The sequence below is a fragment of the Corvus moneduloides genome, chromosome 13 (assembly GCF_009650955.1).
Source record: "Corvus moneduloides isolate bCorMon1 chromosome 13, bCorMon1.pri, whole genome shotgun sequence".
Lineage (NCBI taxonomy): Eukaryota > Metazoa > Chordata > Aves > Passeriformes > Corvidae > Corvus > Corvus moneduloides.
Genome location: NC_045488.1, coordinates 5,284,356 through 5,304,949, shown reverse-complemented (window position 1 = coordinate 5,304,949; position 20,594 = coordinate 5,284,356). Strand labels below are relative to the sequence as shown.

The 20,594-nt window shown below is 52.7% G+C and overlaps 2 protein-coding genes across 3 annotated transcripts in view; one reads left to right on the top strand and one right to left on the bottom strand.

The window, feature by feature from the left end:
- The window catches only part of FANCI (FA complementation group I), a 24,376-nt gene extending 13,709 nt beyond the window's left edge, over positions 1 to 10,667 (top strand). Inside the window, exons 22-37 of one of the 2 annotated variants that reach the window (XM_032122721.1) lie at positions 151 to 315; positions 573 to 752; positions 2,029 to 2,192; positions 2,604 to 2,680; positions 3,131 to 3,247; positions 3,954 to 4,005; positions 4,578 to 4,705; positions 4,834 to 4,902; positions 5,018 to 5,105; positions 5,416 to 5,597; positions 6,229 to 6,285; positions 6,369 to 6,428; positions 7,131 to 7,217; positions 8,256 to 8,351; positions 8,804 to 8,929; positions 9,746 to 10,667. In XM_032122721.1, the coding sequence (XP_031978612.1) occupies positions 151 to 315; positions 573 to 752; positions 2,029 to 2,192; positions 2,604 to 2,680; positions 3,131 to 3,247; positions 3,954 to 4,005; positions 4,578 to 4,705; positions 4,834 to 4,902; positions 5,018 to 5,105; positions 5,416 to 5,597; positions 6,229 to 6,285; positions 6,369 to 6,428; positions 7,131 to 7,217; positions 8,256 to 8,351; positions 8,804 to 8,929; positions 9,746 to 9,811 (1,714 nt within the window). In that variant the 3' untranslated portion in view covers positions 9,812 to 10,667. Of the gene's footprint in view, positions 1 to 150; positions 316 to 572; positions 753 to 2,028; positions 2,193 to 2,603; positions 2,681 to 3,130; positions 3,248 to 3,953; positions 4,006 to 4,577; positions 4,706 to 4,833; positions 4,903 to 5,017; positions 5,106 to 5,412; positions 5,598 to 6,228; positions 6,286 to 6,368; positions 6,429 to 7,130; positions 7,218 to 8,255; positions 8,352 to 8,803; positions 8,930 to 9,745 lie in introns of both variants that reach the window. The other variant, XM_032122720.1, reaches the window with a different exon arrangement.
- On the bottom strand, positions 9,434 to 20,594 carry POLG (DNA polymerase gamma, catalytic subunit). The gene is made up of 23 exons (XM_032122722.1): positions 20,520 to 20,594; positions 19,398 to 20,022; positions 18,908 to 19,103; positions 18,345 to 18,512; positions 17,952 to 18,098; positions 17,659 to 17,738; positions 17,055 to 17,237; positions 16,770 to 16,930; positions 16,430 to 16,553; positions 16,135 to 16,359; positions 15,868 to 15,985; positions 15,627 to 15,698; positions 15,390 to 15,512; positions 15,049 to 15,209; positions 14,881 to 14,934; positions 14,666 to 14,783; positions 14,090 to 14,225; positions 13,734 to 13,980; positions 13,531 to 13,653; positions 13,072 to 13,240; positions 12,596 to 12,804; positions 11,346 to 11,503; positions 9,434 to 10,236 (listed from the first exon to the last, which is right to left on the bottom strand). The coding sequence occupies exons 2-23, from the start codon at positions 19,976 to 19,978 to the stop codon at positions 10,175 to 10,177; spliced, it is 3,615 nt and encodes a 1,204-aa protein (XP_031978613.1). The 5' UTR covers positions 19,979 to 20,022; positions 20,520 to 20,594; the 3' UTR covers positions 9,434 to 10,174.

The following is a 20,594-nucleotide window of genomic DNA, read 5'->3' as shown; positions in this document are numbered from 1 at the left end:
GGTATACACCATGAGGGAGGCCGGGAGATGTAATAGGTCCTTGTTTCGTCATTTAGGCAGCGTCGTTGTGTAATTTGGCAGCTGAAGCTTCAAATGGGGAACTCCAAGACTGCATTTTCTCCATTAATGCTTTCTACTACTTTATTGCAGTAAGAATAAGTTTGAGGATGTCCTAGGCCTGTTTACATGTTACAACAAACTCTCTGAAATCCTGAGGGAAAAAGCTGGGAAGAACAAATCTGCCTTGAGCAACAAAACTGCACGGAGCTTCCTGTCCATGGGTTTTGTCTCTACTCTGCTCACAGCTCTGTTCAGGTGAGAAGGTGTCCAGTCCTCTGTGGAGCAGAGCCAGACATCAATTCAAGCCATGTGTCAGTGTGCTTGGAAAAGCTGGTGCAACTCTATCCTCCCGAGTGTTTCCCTACAAGCTACCAAAACAAAGGGTCTTTTCCACCCTGAGTTCAGTCAGTGATATTATTTGTAAATGCATATTTAAGTTTTGAATCTCTTAGGCCATCCCTGAGCTTCTCCTGTGCATCCCCAGTTCTCTGACAGTTCTCCTGGCCCTGCAGGGACAATACCCAGAGCCACGAGGAGAGCCTGGCCGTGCTGCGCTCCAGCACGGAGTTCCTCCGCTACGCTGTCAGCGTCGCTCTGCAGAAGGTGCAGCAGCTGGAGGAGACGGGACAAACGGACGGGCCAGATGGACAAAATCCAGAGAAGATGTTCCAGCACCTCTGCAAAATCACACAGTGAGTCAGTGTGGCATGTGGAGACATCAGCAATGCGTTTGGGGGATTTTTGACTCTCAGGTGGGGTTTTGAAAGAAGAATGCAGTCCCTAACTGTGTCAAACAGTTGTTGTTGCTGGGTTGAAGTCACTGCCTTTCTGTGCTCCTGAGAAATCACATGGAGGCACTACAGTTTCTGTGCCATAGGGAGTGATACAGCTCTAATAACTTGGTCTGGAAGAACCAAATGCCATCAAAAATTTTCATCCTCTTTCTGACTTCTGGTTCATCACTCATTGTCACAGAGAAGGTAAGATGATTACAGGCTGGATTCTTGAGGCCTCTGGAATGCAGTGAAGTTAAAATTCACTTTGAGCTACGGAACAAAACAGATGCATGAGGGACACAAGCTTTAGAAAGCATTTGTTTAGGACTTCTGCAAGATGCTTGAAGACATTCATGCATCTAATCCTTTGGAAATCCAAGAATGTGAACCATGTAAATGTCTTTTGGAATCTAGGTCATATCTGCATGGGGTCTTTTCAGAGCCCAGTCAGCAGAGAGCACAAAATGCAAATTACCCCTGCCATGCATAATGCTGGTTTTGTGTCTCGCCCCAAATAATAGAGGCTATTTTTGTTGCAGTCATTAGGACTACATGTGAGCTACATGTTTTGCGTGATTGGACATTGAAACAGAATAAGATCATCTGTGCAGGCAACAGAACTAATGAGAAGAAAGGAGAGGGAACAAAAAAGGGAAGAAGTGGGCTTAGGGAAGCAGGAAAAAGATGTTTGCCTACAAACAGAAAAGTCTCCTTTGGGCCAAACAATTTTGCTTTCCTCACAGCTTTTTACTTTGCTTTGCCTGCCTTTACCTTTCTGATTTTATTTATAGAGAGCCCTGTAGTGAATTCTGACATTTCACAGATCCAAACTGCCGCGAGAAAAGCTCTTTTTGTCACTGGCAGATTTGACACCAGTGGTCAGGGTAGTCTGAGAAAGAGGGAAAGCTGGGTGGAAGAAATGAGTGTATAAAGATGGACTTGAAATGAGATTGGAAGGTCTCTTGGCACCTGGAAAGAATTAAATTATTTAGCTGTGCAGGAAGAATGCAGTAGCTGTTTTGCTGACATTGAAATAAAATCTTCTTAAAAAAGATCTCTTCCCCCACCCTTTTCCTATAGGCAAAAGACCTTCCAATTTAGTTATATTAAAAATACAATCCTAAGAGCAGAATCTAGTTCCTGCCCTGTGCAGCCAGCTTTACTGGAGTAAATCTCATCTCCCATCCCACAGGGTTCTGCTTTGGAGGTACACTTCAATTCCCACCGTTGTTGAAGAATCAGGGAAGAAGAAGGGCAAAAGCATTTCTCTTCTGTGCTTGGAAGGTTTGCTGCGGATCTTCAACACGGTGCAGCAGCTGTACTCTGCCAGGATCCCCCAGTTTCTGCAAGCCCTGGGTAGGCACATGGTACAATTCTGCTCTGGTTTCTACTCTCCAGGTTCCAGCCCACCTGTGGGCACGTAGGGACCCAGCACCCTTTATCCATCACTAGGGAGAGATGGGTCTGGTTCTTGTCTCTGTGTAACAAGGTGGGCTTAGTAGCATAGATTTTCATACCAGAGACAAGTTCCAGAGATATATTTTACCTGCCTTTATAGAGCTCTCAGTCTGTCAACAGAGGATAGTTGGGGTCTGATATAACATTTGTCTATTTGAAGTTTGCCTTTAACACATTTTTCTGCTCACCGTGGTTCTGCAGTCTGTATTCCTCCTCTAGCTGTGAGCAGTCTTTCCCACTTTTAGAAATAAATCCTGTATTCTGCTCTTGGCATTTAGCTTTTTTTCTGCACCTCTCTGTCTCTGCCAGATATTACTGATGGTGACGCAGAAGAAACGGATATTAATGTCACAGAGAAAGCTGCCTTCCAGATCCGACAGTTTCAGGTGAGTACCACTGTGTGCTGCAAGTGTTCCAAAGCCTTTGGGATTCTGGCAGGAAACACTGCTAGCTCTCTGTTGCTTGACCACAGGGCTGAGTATGTGATAGCAACTGTGGCAGTGATTCACTAGCAGTTCAGTAAGTTTCTGATCCCTAAGGAAAGCTTCTTCAGGATGCCCTGCAGAGCTGGGTGGAAGTGCATGTGTATTTACAGAACTCTCAGTTCTTCAGTGCAGCATAAACTTACCTGAGTATTCTAAAAGTCACACTGACCATGTGCAGGCCTGTATGTAAGCACTCCTAACAAAAATCAGCACTTGTTCTTGAGAAGAGTCCTCTTCTTGTACTCCCTGTCATTCTCCTTGCTGCTGATCCCTTTTTCTGCCACAGTTTCTGGTTATTTGCTTCTGCAACATGTCTTCACACTCAGGGACTGTTTTCCTTCCCATGACCAGAGGTCCCTGGTGAACCAACTCAGCAGTGCTGAAGATGACTTCAACGCCAAGGAAACGCAGTCACTCATCACCGTTCTCTCCACGTTGTCCAAACTCCTGGATCCAGCCTCCCAGCAGGTGCTCCTCAGCCTTCATGTGGTGTCTGGGATGCATGTCACAGCCATATGTGTGGGAAGGAGATTATCAGATGGGGCTGGCATCTGTGGGCTCTGACATGTGTGTCCTGCCTCCTCCCACAGACCCCACCAGGTCAAAGGGACAGTTTTGTTACACTGTGAAGGGTTCTCCTGTCACACGCCTGCAAGGACACTTCAGAGGCAGTTGCCTTGCCATCCCACTCCTGCACATTCTGATCCTGCCTTTGGACACTTGAATGATTTGTTTTCCTGAGCAGGGACTCCTAACATAGCCTAGTTGTGGTATGGCCTCCACATGGGAATAGAGGCAAAAAAGGCCAGCAGACTTGTGTCCAGTCCAAACTGGCTGAGTGCCTAATTCCTTCCACGCAAGGAGTCATTTTCTAAAGTGCCCCAATTTTACAAGCTAGGAACTGCAGTAACTGTGCCAGAAGTCTGGAGTCATCATTTACCTTAAATTAAATGGAGCTGTTACTCTGTCCAGGGGAATGTATAGCCATTACCCTGTCCTGGGTCTCAGCTTTTGACCTGTTAGTAGGCTAAGTGTTCCTTGTGGAACTTCACAGATCATGGCTGGCTGCTCTACTCATCTTCCTTTGCTGTGATCCGTTGTCTTAAATTTTTGTTACTATTTTGTGCTTTGAATTCTGTTTCAAACTCATGGTATCTTTTCTCCTCTTAAATAGTTCCTTCAGTTCCTGACTTGGACAGTCAAAGTTTGCAAAGAAAATGCTCTTGGTAAGTAAGCTTTGAGGAGCATGTTTAGATGTGATGTGTCAGGTCTGATATTAGACCCTTACATGCTCTGCTGGGGTCTGTCCTGGTTTTACCTCTTTGTCAAGATAGATTCAGGTCCCATTCTGTGGCAGATTGCTACAACGTTGTGATTATAAGCACAAGTATTAGGGAAGGAACTCCATCTCTAAATCTTTTAGCATTTCTGAAGGAAAGGAAGCCATTCACTTGACTTTTCTCCCTTGTTACTTAGGCTCAAATTGGGATTTATACTCTGGAAAGACAGTACTCTTGCCAGGGTTTGTATTGCACTTCCTCAGTGCTTTTGGTCACCATTTTTCCACGATCCAAGAGCTCCAGTGTGCCATACTTCCCTTTGCACTCTCGCATGGGATGCCTGATGTTTTAAATCCCGCTTTTAGCTGGATTTTTGATAGCTGCAGTATTTTGATAGGATTTTTACCTACTGTTAAATCCATACTGAATCTGAGACTTCCCCTCACTGGATGTCTGATGTTCCTAAGTAGCTAGGCAAGCACTGCACCTGGCAGTGTGTTATTTTCTCTTCCCTACAGAGGACATTTCTTGCTGCAAGGGTTTGCTGTCTCTGCTCTTCAGTGTCCACGTTCTCTACAAGAGCCCTGTCGGTCTCCTGCGAGAACTTGCACAAGACATCCACGCCTGCCTGGGAGACATAGATCAGGTATGATGCAGGAGTAGCTGAGCTCTTCATCACACAGTGCTGTCAGGTTTGAGTGCATCTCTGATGCAAACTATGTGACAGCAGTTAAAGTTTTACTCACCAGAATTTGTTTTCTTTCCTCTGCTCAGGACATAGAAGTGGAGGGCCGGTGCCATTTCGCCGTAGTGAATGCCAAGACTGCAGCCCCCACTGTCTGTGTGAGTCAGAACAGACACCTGCAGTGTCCAGGGCTACTGTGCTCAGAGCAGCTTGCAGGTTCCTGTTGTGCCAAACTCCTCCAAAAACCTGTTTTGTTATTGGTTTCTGTCTCAGCTGCTGGTTCTGGGTCAGGTGGATAAGGTCCTTGAAGAGGTGGATTGGCTTACCAAGAAACTCACCAGTCTGGGGTCAGACACATCAGGTAATGAAAGTGGTCCAGTTCTTACTGTTACACCTTTGTCAAAAACAGATGAAGACAGAGAGCAAAAAGATATTTGAGGATTTTGAGATAGCATCATCTGAGGGCAGGTTAAACTCTGCCTTGAGCTGGTTCTACATGAACAAAGTGAGATAAGGGTGTTCTCACAAAATCCCTCCATTATTATTATTTTCCCCTTGCCCCACTGGGGCTTTATACACCAGACATAAAGATGGGCTTTTGTGCCTCCCACCTGCACAACTGGATTCATTAGACACGCATTCACCAGATATTCATCTCTTTCTTCTAGAAGACTCCTCTCAGGCATCAGATCGTACTCAGGCTCTGGAGAAAGGTGTAATTCTGCAGCTGGGAACTCTGCTGACAGTCTATCATGAGCTGGTGCAGACTGCACTCCCAGCAGGGAGCTGTGTGGACACACTGCTGAGAAGCCTCAGCAAGACATACGCAATTCTCACCTCCCTCATCAAACACGTGAGTGTGCTCTGCTGACAGCGGGCTCCCTCTGAGCTAAAAACCTTCTCCCCATCTGCTGCAGCAAGCTCACAGTGACCCCTGGCAGCAGTTAGGCTTGGGACTGGGCTGTTGATCCCTTGCAGGAGTTGAGCCCTTGTTCTGTTGGCTTTCATGCCCTCAATTTCATGACCTTTCTGAGCAGTGATAGTTGTACCAGTGGAGATAAAAGGAAAGCTTCTCTCCAGCTGAATTTGGCTTTGCATGGCTTGGAGTTGCTGTTTCCAGCGTGTCCTGTGGGTTCCTCCACACAACTGTGTGCACAATGAAGGGCACTCACAGTGTTCTCACAGTGCTCACCACTCCTGCCCTTGCCACTCATTCCCTTTCCCTGAAGCAGAACCTGGAGGAACCTGGGCCATGAAACACAGGCCTGTGGAGCTCCTTTGATACGAGGTGGTGACTGCCCCAGAGCTCTCCTCTCACAGCTCTGGATTGCAGACATGGCACCTTGGATGTAGCAAGCCACTGGGGAGGATTGTTGTGCAAATCCTGCCCTCCCCACTGTGCCACTGTATGAGCTGCTTTGAGCTCTGCCTGGATACAGGATGGGAACAGCACACCTAGAAGGAACTCATGTTTTTCCTTGCAGTACATCCAGGCTTGCCGCAGCACCTCAAGTACGATTCCAGGAAGACTGGAAAAGCTGGTGAGTGTGAGCAAATTTCTGGGGAAATGGCTCATTGCCCTGAGTTAGGAGTAACACCAGCCTCTCTCTCTGCTCCTTTGCAGGTGAAGCTCTCAGGTTCCCATCTGACCCCACAGTGTTACTCATTCATTACTTACGTACAGGTAAGGCCTAAATTAACTGGCAGAATCACAGCCAGTCTATCTGGTGCTGAGTGGTGTATCAGCTTCAGTACATGGGCACCCTTGGGGATTATTCATCTTTTTGACATGACCTGAGTCTTACAGTTCAAGCTTTACTTTGTCAAATATAGTATAAGACATTTCAGCACCATTGAGACTGAGCATGCTGATTTCTGCTTGAGCAGGGAAGGAGCTGGGTTTTTGCTGGTTTTTTTTCCCCTCTGTTCATGTGGGGCTTTTTTTCGATGAGATTAATACTGCTGTTAACCACAATGGCAAAAAAAGGTCAACAGCACTGCAGTCATCACAGTGTGAAGCAATGTGGGTGCCAAAGACTGCGGTGCTGGAGCTGGGATTTATCTGCCTGGAGAGGAACTGGGTACTTGTGTGAGGACCACAGGAATTGTACAACATACTGGGGAAGGTGTTGGGGTGTGCAGAGCTATCACTGCTGGGGACTTCTCACACATTCACATTTCTGAATGTGTGAATTATGAAATTAGTTTTTCTTTCCTTATCTTTTTTTGAGATCATCCCAAATTCCACCCTTATGTCATTACCTTTCTGTTACCTAGCTGGTAATGCTGTTAGCTGGCCAGAGCAAGGACTTCTCTGGCCTTTCTTGGCTGGCATTTCCTTCCCTGCTTACCCTCTAATGACACATCTTTTGGCATCCTCCTTCAGAACATCCACAGTGAGAGCTTAAGCTTTTTAGAAGAGAAGAAAAAGAAGAAGAAAGAGGATGAAGCTGCTGCAGTCTCTACAGTCATGGTAAGACTGACTCACTCCATTAGAACATGGGCTGTATTTGCAGGATCGTACCTCAAGGCTTCTGGTACCTGGTGGCTTCTTACAGATCACCAGACAATTTGTCATTTGGGCCTTTAAGTGAAAATCAAATTTAATCTACTGTAACTTCAGAGAAAAGTCTAAAAAAGCACAAACAAACAAAATGCAACCAAAAAAAAACATAACAAAAGGGCCATCTTCACTAAATGCATCTTAAAATCTCATGGACATGAAACAAAGGTCAATCTGGATAGTCTGCCTTGTCTGGTATTTTTGCCATTCGGGGTAAGCTATGAAATTACAGATATGGGCTAATTTATTGGAACCGATATTGCATCCTCTTTAAGTGTTTCTTAATTTTATCAGTACATTTAAAGATGAAAGAAGGAATGGATTCCACTCAAGTAAGGCAGTTGAAAACAACTGGATTATTTGTTTGGGAGCAAGTGAACAGGCTGGCAGGTTCCTGGTCCTTGATGTCCTTTGTCTGTGCTCCCAGACAGCATTTCCTCCGTCTCTTCAGCTGTCCCAGACGTTCCTGTGATGTTAAGGGTTTAAAAGCCACAGGCATGATCTGCCTAGCTCTTCCCTGAGTGTATGGGAATGGGCTGAAATGCTGCATGTCCTTTACCCCTCTGTCACCATGGGGAACGAGCACCAGTGGTGGTGAATAAGCAGGACAACAATGTGGTGAAATGTCAGGGTGCTCCTTGCCTGGATGGCCTGTGCTTGTGATGCCTTGGGAGAGCTGGAGCAGAGGAGCTGCTGACAGGGATATCAGGGCTGTGGGCTGCGGGCAGAGCACAAAACAATGCACAGCAGAGCCTCACTGCAGAACCATCCTGGGAGTCAGTTTAAAACTAGTGACAGAGCTGGCAAGGCTTGCTGGGGCAGCACTGGTACAGAGCAAAGCTGCTGAAGACTCTTCTCTAAACTGGGAATGTTATGGTCTTCATGTCAGGCTACAGTGCCATTGTTCCCTCCCAAATCTGACCCATCTCACTCCTCTCTGCATTTCAGGCCAAGGTGCTTCGGGAGACCAAGCCAATCCCAAACCTGATTTTTGCAATTGAGCAGTATGAGAAGTTCCTTATCCACCTCTCCAAGAAGTCAAAGGTAATGTAATGCAGAGATCTTATGTAATTAGGAAGGTGTAAGGACCTTTCAGCCCTTGCCCGTGCTCCTGGCCCAACACTGCTGAATTGTTGCCACACTGATGCCAGCCCATGTCCACATCAGTCCTGCCTGTGACCTGTGGCTTCTGGTGGAGCAGGAACATGCACACCTCGTGCCACCTTTCCTCACTCTCTCCCAGTCTGTGTCGTGAAATGTGCCACAACAAGGTCCTACATGAAAGTGAGAGTAACTGGCAATCATTTGGCTTTTAGGAAGATGTAAATGGGCCCCTGCACTGCATGGGGGCAGGTGCTTTTTCACCCACTTCGTGCTTCAATGCTGTGAGGGACTCTGTCCCAGTGCTGTGCAAAGGACTAGACAGGGTAGAACACTAAGCTAAGATGCTCATGGCTTCATGTTTCCCCTGTCTGTTTCCCCCTTGGTTGCTGCAGGTGAACCTGATGCAGTACATGAAGTTAAGCACCTCCCGGGATTTCCGCATCAACGCGTCCGTGCTGGACAGTGCCCTGCAGGAGCGCAACTCGGAGGATGCTGAGAACGAGCCACACAATGACCAGGTCAGAATTCATTTAGCTGCTTTTACTGATAGGCATCCTCCTCTTTAGAAGCCAGCTGTATCTGTGAGTTGTGCAGGAATGTGTGAAGTTAGGACAGCTTGTCTTCCCTGGGTTAGCTCTCACTTTAATACTAAGCTGATAGGAAGGAGTGAACAGTTTCTCTCAGAACACCCCCTACACCCCAACCCTCTGCCTTGAGTGGCCTTTATTTTCATGTACCAGCTCTGTGTCCCTAGTCTTGAGGAAGTGAAACTGTTCTTAGGCCTTGTTCTTTGCCTCAGAAAGCAGAGAGGTCTATCAGCATTACACATGAGGATCTACTGCCTGGCCAGGATCAGACCTTTGCAGAATGATGCAAAGTGGTTTTGTATGCAAGTTTTTGTAGATAAAGACCTGGCAGGGCAAATTCTGCAAGGCATCATTCTCAGAGCCATCTCTACTAGGTAGTGCTGGTGATGGCAGTGCCACCTGTGCTGGCTAAGAAAAATAAACAGTTTACTCTGCTGATTGTCCAGGTTTTTATTGGTGCTTCTGTCCATATTTTCCTGAGTGTTTCAACAAGCCAAAACCCAGGACAGAGTCCCTGTTCTGTGCCACTGGTAGCCTGTGGTCTAAGCATGAATTGGGAAGGTGGGTGGTCCATGGGGAAAGTCTCAGTGGCTGACAGGAGTTCCATTTCAGGTCCTTATGTTAGGGAGGAAAAAAAAGCTAAATCCTGTTCTGTACACCTGGCTTCTTGCTCTAGGTAAACACTCCTTAGACTACTCACACAAAAACAATCACACTCTGATGCTGCTCTCTCCCTCCCCTCTCCAGAGCAGCACAGCAGAGCAGACAGATGAGAACCAGGAACCCAAAAAGAAGAGACAGAGAAAAAAATAAACGGGGGTTGCTGCTGCTGCCTCCTCTCACAGTGTCTGTTCCATGGTGGACTCGCCTTGGTCGCAGGCTGCAGATCCAGAGATGATGGTTTATTGCTTCTCTTGCCAAATACTTATGACTTCTTCCCTTGAGTCCACGGGACTGACTCTGGCCCCTGTCTCAGGTTTCACAGCTGGCTGCTGCCATCAGAAGTGCCTCTGCTATTCAAAGGTGCTGCTACAAGATCTTCCCCAGGAACATCCCTCCTTACAGCAAAAAGGGAAGGGGGTGACTGGGATCAGTCCCTGCCAAAAGATCTGCTTCTGAAAGGACAATGAGGCTTTGGCACGCCGTCTGGACAATTGTCCTGGCACTCTGGTGTCGTCACTGCTTCTCCAGCGAACCTTTGGTTATTTCAATTATCTGATATATATCCAGTGCTTCCCCTGGAAGACAAGGGGACAGTCAGTTCCCTGCAGGACACTCAGACTGTGCAACGTAAGAGAGCGATGCTTCGGATTTGCTTTAGTTCAGAGCATGTAGCACAGAAAGCCCTAAATTTATTCAAACTTCTGTTTTGGGTGGTGGTGACAATGAAGGAACCAGCACCAGTAGGAAGCTGGGGACGTATGCTGTTCTGCCTTGGAGCTGAAGCTGCTGTGTGCAGCTCCTGAGCAGCGAGAGGCCACAGCTTCCTCTGCCCAGGCTGGTTTGACACGTTTTTGCTGTTACGTTTTGCTGATCCTGATTGCGATGCACTTGTTTAATTTGCCTTGTTCTTGGTGAAAAGTGCCCTTTTTGCCTACAGAGCACAAATCCTGTTTCTGAAAGCACCCTTTGCCTGTAAGACTCTTAATAAAGGGTACTTAAGGGTGGAGCATCTGGTGTGTGCAGTGACTGAGAGAACAAATCTGAGGGCAGGTTCTTCCCTTATCTGGGAAAGAGCTGCTGCACAGTGAGGAGGAGCTGCTTTCCCAGCCACAAGTTAAATGTTTGCTTGCAACAATTAGAAGGTTACATTGAGTGCAGACAGGGATGACTTGAGGCCCTGGGGCTGCTGAGAAAGCACCCAGCAACACCACTGCAGTTCTCTGAAAAGAGCTGTGGTGGGCTAAGGGAGAGTGGGGAAGGAGGGAAAGGAATGAAGGATGGAAATATTTGGGTCTGCAGGGCAAAATAGCCAAGGTTGTTGAGGTGCCTCTTTTCAGAGGAGAAGTTAAATTTGGGCTGTGTTAAAAGTGCACAGGAGGGCTCCTCTGAGGAGCACAAAGCAAACATAGCATGGGAGAACAGAGCCAGGCCTGGCTCATCACTGTCACAAATATTTGGAAGCAGCAGCACAAACTGCACGAGGCCTGAGGAAAGAGGGGCAGGCTCCAGCACGGTGGTTGCCCTGCAGGTCAGATGAGAGGTCAGGAACCAAGGGGCTTATGAGGTGCCTCAGCTGAACAGAGGAGCCCTGAGGGAATGACTACTTAGGCCAAATGCTCTGCTGAAGCTGGGAAGGCTCGTGCAGAGATGATTACAGGGGGCAGCTTGCACAGACACCGCTCACCTTGAGGGATGCCGTACTTCTCCATCCCCGTGGGATTCGATGGCGTCACACAGTTCATGGTCACCTCTTTCCTTAAGCACTGGTCAATGTCCACCGCACTGAAGAAAGCCACTGACTGTGGCAGATCCTGCAGGCCCAGTTTGTAGGCAAACATGCACCTGGAGAATGAGAAAGCAGGTGGGATGGTGCTGGACAATCATCCTTGGCCTGGTCACACTCAGTTCTGACCAGGCAGTTTCACCAAACACTGGCCAGCCACCCCTCACAAGGTACTCTGCACCCACATCACTCAGCAGGTGGGGGACAAGATGTTTTCTAAGTCCTGGGTAGCAAGAGAGTCAAGTATTGCTAAAGTGGGCATGGGAGGAACAGTAACGGTGCCTCCTTGGAAGTAATGGAGCCTCCTGGGGAGAAGGGAAGAATCCAGCCCCTCACTGCTGGCTAATCCTCTCTGGCAGGCAGAGCAGATGCGGGATTTTCCCAGCAGGAAGCCCTGTGCTCGCAGGAGCCGGCACAAAGGCAGGAACGTCAGGGTGCCTGTCCCCGCTGCGGCTGCAGAAAGGCTGTTTGCAGCATCCCTGCCTCCCCACGGGAGAAACAGCTCACCTTGGCCAGCTCCCGTGTAACCAAATACCCCACGGTGCTGGGAGGGGGATTTGGCAAAGCTGCCTGTGCCACAGCTGGATCAACAGGAGCCCTTTGAGGTCAGGAGCTTTCTAGGCTGAGCTTAGTTTTGCATGGGGCAGGGAAGCAGCAGGAACACCCCAAGCACACTGTGGGAGGGGCGACAGTGCTGGTGCTCACAACAGAGATGAGCCGTGCCCCTTGCTGTCCCCTGAAGGCAGCAGGGGACTAGGGATGGGACAGGTTCAGGCTCCCAGCTCCTCAACCAAGCCCAAAGGCTGCTGCCATGTGACAGCTGCAGACCTGAAAGGAGCAGGAGGCGATTCACTTTCATTCCAGCAGAGCCAATGAATGGCCCCATCACTGCAGGAGCCAGAAACTGATGATATCCCCCTCTTGCCAGTATATTATCCCTGGAAATCAAAGCCGAGGTCCATTTATAGCCACCTGAGTCACACATGAAGGAACTGCAGCCTCCAGTGCTGCTAACTTGCCCTGAGCAGAAGAAAACTGCTCTGTACCAGCTTGCTGTAGGCAAAGCCAACTCCAGCCCCTGGGGCTTGCCTGTCCCTCTCCAGAGTCACTGCTGCTCCTCCCCAGGAGACACCAGAGCCATCACATCTCACCTTGTGAGGAGGTTGGTGATCTGCAGGGCCAGGGCTGCCCGGTAGCGATCCTGGTGCTGCACCAGGTACCGCACCTCGTCGTGGATGCTGATGCAGAAGCGCCCATTGATGTCAAACTCCTCAAAGAGCCACTTCATGGCAACAAGCATGAGGTGCAGGTAGTCAACAGCCGAGCTCTGCACCACCCAGTTCACTCTGCTGGTCACAAACTGGTGAAAGGAGACACAGATGGACAGTAAGAGAGCGCTACAGTCAAGGGCACGGTACCCTTACAGGACAGCTCCTGGGAGAAATCTCTTCAACTCAGGGTGCTTGAGTTTTCTTGATGGCATGGAGATAAAGGCACAGTGCGTTTCCTGAATGGCTGCAAGAGCCTAGTGGGTCTCCAGCAATCTAAGAGGGGCTGAACATCAGGTACCCATTTTGGAGAAGAGCAGCAAAGCCAAAATCTCAGCAGCCCAGAGCTACATCATTACCTCCCCCTTGACCATGGCAGGCTCCAGGGCCCTGCTGATGTGACAGCCCAGCACTGGGGTCTGTGGGGAGGGGGATAAGGCAATGCTTTCCAGCTTGTTGAACATCTCAGACTCGGTGCCTCCAACCCACACTCGTTGCTCCACCACATTCCACTTCCCCTTCCGGGACCTGTGGGGCAGAGGGAAGGTTTACTCAAAGTGTGGGAGTGGGCTGCAGGTCCCCATTTGAGATCCTCAAACACTCCCTCCTGGTTTGGGGCAGCAGGATGAGACCCTGCTAATTGTTCACTGGGAGAGTGGGTGAGGCTGAGAGCCCCCAGATCAAACCTCCCTGGCCCAGCAGGAAGGGTGGACCAAGACTATCCAGCCCCATCTGCCTTCTCTGCCCACTGCCCATCGGGCTGAAGCCCTCTCCACATCACCAACACCACAAAGCTGTGCAGGGTCAGCCAATCTCACCTCTTCACGGCTTCTCTCTGGAGCCGCTGGACATCCTGGGCCGACACCGATCCATCCTCCGCCCTGTCCACAGCCAGGTCCAGCTTCGCCACCAGCCACTCCCCCTCCTCGGAGAGATGAAACCTGGAGGGGAGAGCGAGTAACCCATCTCCGGTGGGACACTGCCAGCAGCCGGGTCCCCGCTGTCCCCGGGCAGCACCCACCTGCGGATGCCCTTGGTGACGGCGTACATCTGCTGCGCCTTCTCGCGCGCCTGCTGCTGCGTGAGCCGGTGGTTGAACTGCATCAGCAGCCGCTCGGCAAAGGGCTGCCCCGCCCCGTAGATGCGCCCGTAGTTGAAGACCTTGGCGTGCTCCCGGCTGATGCCCACGGTGGCGGCCGTCTTGCTGTGCAGGTCCGTGGCGTTGCTCTTCTTGCCCTGCAGAGTCATCCAGCCGAAGGCCGTGCAGCCTGCGGGAGCGGAGCAGAGGGTGGGCACCACGCGGGATCAGGATTGGGATCGGGGGGATCACCGCCCTGGCCAGTAAAGCCGCTGCCCCGCGGCGCAGCCCCGGCTCACCGTGCATGCCAGCGAACTGCGCCTCGCCGAGCACGGCGGCGATCCAGAGCTCCTGGGAATCCACGTCTGCTCCCACCAGGGAGTAGCCGGGTGGCACCTGGACCATGGCTTTCAGCTCACTGCCCACCCGGTCGGCCTGCAGGACACGATGCCAAGCTCAGCACATCCCTCTCCTCCTCCATGGCACAGGAGCAGCCTTCCTCCCACAGCCACAGTGTGCTGGCACAGCACTCCCCGTGCTCCTAAGTTTTGTTCTCAATGTCAAAAACCGGGTTTAACCCATGGTGGAGCATCACCCACTTGGTTACTCCAGCACAGAAGAAGGGGAGCTTGAGAAAGGACAGAAACTGGTACTTTCTTTCCCTTTCACCACATCCTTAAGCTCCAGAGCTTCTGCCAACTCCTTCCCCTCTCCCACAGCAAAGCACATCAACAAGAGCACCCCAGCACTGGCCCTGCCACCACAAATCCCAGCATCCATATCCAACTCCTATTCCAACCCAAGCAGCTCCCATCAGTCCAAAACACAGAGGGAGCCCCAAAACACCCCTGGCAAGGATCCAAGCGTGGCCATACCCGGGCGTTGCTGGCCGTCAGCCAGGTGGGCTCCACTGCTCGGCGGGTGACAGTGCCTGCGGTCACCACCTGCGGCAGGATGGCTCCATAACTGTCCTCCTCGTTATAGTCAGGATGCCTGGGACAGAGGCGAGGATGAGCATCATCCTGCAAGAGCCCTCCTGGCGCGGGGTAAAGGGAGCAACAGTCCAGATTTGGATCATTCTGCCCCATACCTGGTCACCACACGAGGCAGCTCCCCCTTCTTCAGCCACACCACCATCTGGGAACTGGGAGGATACAAGGCAGGTGAGATGCTGAGCTCCCCTGTGTATCCACACAAACTCCCCTGTCTCAACACAGCCTCCACCTGCAGGGGTGTCACCATGGAAGCAGCTGCTCACCTGATCCGCTTGTGAGCGTTCCTCCAAAACGAGATCATTTTGTTAATCTCGAGGGCTCTTGTCCCGTGGGTGCGGCCCACAGCAGCCCGCAGGGTGCCATCCTCCATCTGGGGCAGGAAATCCTTGGCAAAAGGGCTTCCCACGTTGTTATCATTCCCATCCTTTAGCAGCAGAAGAGGTGTCAGGGCTCAGCAAGCCACCACACCACATCAGCAAAGCTCTGTGCATTCTCCTGTCCCAGCTACAGGGATGGACTTCCCCCACCCAACCCCACGGGATGAGATCATGTGGGTCCCAGCAGCACTGTGGGGACAGGAAGAGCCCCAGGAGCCCCAGCTTGCCTTGTGAGGCAGCTTGAAGAACCAGCACCCAGGGATGTTGACATCGTTGTAGGGACCATTGCCATGGTGGAATGAGGGCTGGCTCCTCATCTCTGCCTGCTTGCTCAGCTCTTCCATCTCCTCCTGCGACCAGCAAAGTGAGACAATGCCAGCAACATTTTCAGGCATGGCAGGAGGGGGAAATTAAGGAAAGAGAGACCAATCCACCACCCCATTCCACAGGAAACCCCTCCTTACCAGCACCAGGCTCTGGCCTGCTTTGCTCATTTTCTCCTCTGGATCCACTTCAATCTGGCTCAGCTCTTCCATCTGCAGCAGAGAGGGACCGTGGGGGAAACCAGATCAAACACCAATCCTTCCTTATTAAAGGGAATTTCTTACTTGGAGCTGCACACAGGGCTGGTTACTGCATGCACTCAGCAAGAAGCACAGCCCCACCCCTCCCTCCCACCAGGGAACCCTCCATCCCTTCCTTCACCTTCTGCCACATCATGCTGCTGTCCATCACCAGCTCGTCCTCTACAGCAGACTCCAGCCCTGGGGGCTGCTCCTTGCCCTTCTCCAGGCAGTGCTGCCTGTACAGGTTCTCGATCACCCTGGCAGAGGAGAGGGGAGGGCTGATGCACCCACAATAGGGCCCAAGGCTCTGGGGCAGCTCCTGGGCACAGTGCCAGGGCTCCGGGGAGCTCCCACAGATATCCCCATGGAGCAGCTCCCAGCGCAGCACCCCATTACATCCCCTCACCTGTGTGGGCAGGAGGGGCCATCGGTCTCTAGAGGGGCTGCTGGCAAATTGTCCTGCCGTCCTGGCACCAGGTATCCCCAGCCATGTTTTTCCGAGTAATGGAGGGGGAAGCCATCCCAGGCCAGGCGCATCAGCTTCGGGGTCACCCTCATCTGCAGGCTGATGAGGCTGGGGCCAGGCACCCACCCCTCCTCCTCCAGGCGTGGGCACAGCTTGCGGTACCAGCTGGGGAGCAGCAGGGATGGGTCAGAGAGCGCAGGGCAAGCCCTGGGGACACCCAGGGTCCCCAACTCACCCTGGGTGGCCTGGCAGGTGCTGGAGTCTCTTGGGTTGCAGTGCAACTGTCTCCTTCAGGCGCTCCAGACAGAGCTGGCTCGCAGGGACTTTCAGCTCCTCATCCTCACTGGGGGGACCAGGGTCTGGTGGGGCAAGAAGAACTGTCTGGCAAAGGGTCCTCTGTGCCACCCTTCTGGGGACAGGGACATCAAACCAGTCCCCCACCACATGCAGCTGCATGGGACACAGGCCAGCAATGATTTACCCTGCAGCACCAACAAACCTTGTCCCTTTGTCTGGGCACTCCTGGGGAGGCAGCCCTGGAGCATCCCTCCTCCCCAGGGATCACCTATGCTCACCCTCCTGCCACTCCTGCGCTGACTGTTCTGCATCCATTGCTGCCAGGGAGACCTGGCTGTTCACATCCTGGCCTTTCTTCTTCTTCTTCCCTGGATTCTTCTTTTGCTTAAACTCCTGTGTGTCCCACTCAAGATCCCACAGCCAAGGGTCATCCTTGTACCTGATGATACATTGTTGTCACACCACGGCTTTGCTTCTGTCCCTCACACCCACCCACAGCCCCCCATGGACCACCTGGTGCCTGAGCTCCTTCCAGCAGGACCTGCAGCCCCAGCCCACGGTACCTGTGCTCGTGCAGCAGCTGGCAGGCATCATTGGCCAGGTTCATCAGGGACTTCTTCATCTCCTTCTGCAGATCCTCGTAAATACCCTGAGCATCATTCAGGTACCTCTTCCAATTCCCATTGACCGGCAGGTAGGACACTCCCATCTCCAGCATCCCTGCAAATGTCACAGGGTGGGGGCACCTGGGCCCCAAAGCAGCAAGGAATTAGATATCTGCCAGAGAGGATTTGCCCTGGAAGCACCAGACTACAACAGATACAAACGTGTCTTCATCTAGAGTTTCCCAGCCTCACACAATCCTCGATGCTCTTCCTCTAAACTGTAATGATCTCTGTATCTTCTGCCTGCCCTGTGCAACAACCCCAAAACTGTAGAGCTCCAGGCTGCCTCAGGAAGCCTGCTCACCTTCCCCAGCCACTGTGCTGCTGTTTATTCCTGCTCACCTACACAGGAGGGGTCTGAAGTCCCTCCTGAAAAGAGGTTCAGGACACCCTAAGGACAAGAGGAGCCACATCTCATGCCCAGAGGGACTGTGACCCTCCCCACTGCCCACCAAGCCCACAGCCCCCTGGCCAATGCCAGCCAGAACTTGGCAGCTCTCACCTCTCCATGAACAGTGGCAGCTGCTCTTGAAACACCTCATGGGTAGCCTGGACATCACGGGCACAGTATGACATCAGGTCCTGAGGACAGCAGCAGGTGAGAGCAGGCAAAGCAGCCACCCCTCTGCCAGCACAGGGCAAGGCATCGGGGCTGCAGGAGCCCAGAGCAGGTCACAGCCCCATGCACACACAAAGCTGCAAGAGAGGGCAGCAAAATAGAAACTACCCCAGCAACTACTACCACCCTGCTCCCCTCTCCAGCTCCTGCTGCCTGTCAGGATGGTGGAATGGCACCTGGAAGTGACTCCTGACATCAGCCATGGTGCCCTTCACAAAGGTCTCCCGTGCCTCCTTCTCCAGCGGCTCCCCCCCGACGTAGAGTGCGTGCACATCGGCCAGGTTGTTGATGCTGCTGACGTGCACCCAGTCCCACGAGGTGATCTGTGGACAGCAGGGGGGTCAGGCAGTGTGGGAGGAGGACCAGCTGCAGCCAAGATCAGGAGGAGCAGAGCATGCTGCTGCTCCAGTTTAAACCAAGGCCACCTTATCTGAAATGTGCTGCGAGAGCTTCACTCTGCTGCTCCAACAGCTCCCACTCTGCCAGTACAGGAGCAAACAGCCCCATCACAGGAGCACACGGTCCCCTGCCGCCCACACTGCTGCCAGCAGCTCAGCTCCCTCACTCACCGCTGGCCCCTCTGTCTTGCTGCGTGTTTTCTTCATGTGCTCCTTGACCTGCTGCAGCCCCTTCCTCTTGCCGTGCTTGGCAGCCATCCAGAGGCTGCGCTGGAAGCCTGTCAGCCCCGAGATGGCCATGTGCATGCTCATGGTGTCCAGGAAACGCATCTTGGAGCCCTGGGACACAACACAGTGGGAGAAAAGTGAGGGTTTGGGATATGCTGGAGGAGCTGCAACTCCTCTGCTCAAGCTGCTTTTGCTAAGGGAAACTTTGCCCCCCACACTCCCCTTTTGAGAGCCAAAAGCATGCCCAGTGCAGGCTGTCAGCTGCTCAAAGGCTCCTGCCACCTCCCCAGCTGTCACCCTGCAGCCTCCAGCAGCCTTATAGGATGCAAGAACCTTTTCCTCTAAAGGGATCCAACCTCAGCCTGCTCTGCAGGACAAGGTGAACACAAACCTGGGGTACCTGTGCAGAACAGCATCTATCAAAATAACCCTCAAGAGCCAATGCAAATGATTATCTGGGTAAGGAATTGCAGCTGCCAGTACAAAGCAAAAGCTCAATGGATTACCTGGATAAAGTACTGCTCCTTGATGAACGCCCGGTCGAAGGCCACATTGTGTCCCACCACCACTCTCTCCATCCAGTCCTGTTTGCTGGCACAGCTGGCACCTGCTGGGCTCTCCAGGGGAATGAGGTCAGCCAGGGTGAGGTGGCTGGACCAGGAGTAACGCTGCTCCAGCAGTCGCCTGCTGCACCACGAGTACCTGCGGGGGACATGTGGCACCGGCAGCTGTCACAAACAAAGCACCTGCAGTGCCATGGGCCGCTGAGCAGGACCCCACCTGTGGGAGGGAGCTGACCCACCCTGGGGAGCCCTGCACTTGCCAAGCAGTACACACATTCCAGAGCCACGCTTTGGGGCTTCGTTGTGTCTTTCCTGCAAGCCAGCAGTGGATTGCAGGAAGAGGCTCCGCTCAGGAGCATCCCCATCCTTCTCAAAACTGCCTCCTCCCCACCCCTGCTGTGACCTCAGCGTCGCTGCTGGCACGGCATCTCACCAGGCGTGCGGCGAGACCGCCACAGCCAGCGTCGGGCACTGGCCATCAGCCACGCACACCTCCACATCCAACACCAGCGCCCGCTCTTCGGGGAAGTCGACAGCCTCCGCTCGCCCATCGGGGCCGTAGCGGGTCCAGCCCAGCCTCCACGCCCACTGCTCGGGCAGCGGGGGCAGCTCACAGCGCAGCAGCTCGTTGGCCGCCTCCAGGTAGGGCAAGCTCTGCTTCTGCGCCAGGAGGCGAAAGTGCTCGTCGATGTTGTCCCCGTACATGCGAGGCAGCCGCAGGTCCACGTCGGGCAGCGTGGAGGTCTCCTTGCCCCACAGCTCGTGGCGCTGCAGGTGCTCCACGCTCCGCCGGACCTCCTCCGCCGAGTAGCGCACCCGGGCGCCCCGGAAGATCTGCTCGTGGAGGGTCCTGGACAGCATCTGGATGTTGAGGGGGTTCATGCGCCGCTGGCCCGCGGCCGGCTCCTGGCTCGGCTCCTGCGGCAGCGGGCTGCTGGCCGAGGAGCTGGAGTGGCATCGCCGGGGCTGGGGGCTGCAGCCCCTCAGCGAGCGCACCCAGGGCACGCGTCTCATCGCCACCCCTGCTCCGGGACGTGCCCCGGCACGGGCCGCTGGAGCTGCGGGCGGAGAAAAGGCGAGGGGTGAGCTCAGCACTGGCCACCACCCCCGCCATGCACGCATGGTCCCGTACAGTCCCGCACCCCTCTGTACAGCCGTGCCCCCCATAAACCCGTGTCCCCATACCGACGTTTTCCCCCACACAGCGGTGCCCCCAAACAGATGGGTTTCCCCCATACCGGTGTTTTCCCCCATAAAGCCGTGCCCCCCATACAGCCGTGCCCCCCTACAGATGTTATCCCCCATACAGATGTTTTCCCCCGTGCAGATGTTTTCCCCCATACAAATGTTTTCCCCCACACAGATGTTTTCCCCCATACAGATGTTATCCCCCGTGCAGATGGTATCCCCGTACAGATGTTTTCCCCCATACAGATGTTATCCCCCGTGCAGATGGTATCCCCGTACAGATGTTTTCCCCCATACAGATGTTATCCCCCGTGCAGATGGTATCCCCGTACAGATGTTTTCCCCCTCAGTTGCCCCCGGCTCCCACCTGGCCCCGGCACGGGCTGCAGGGGCCTGGACCGCCGGGCAGATCCAAATCCGGGCGCCCGGGGGAGCTTCCGGC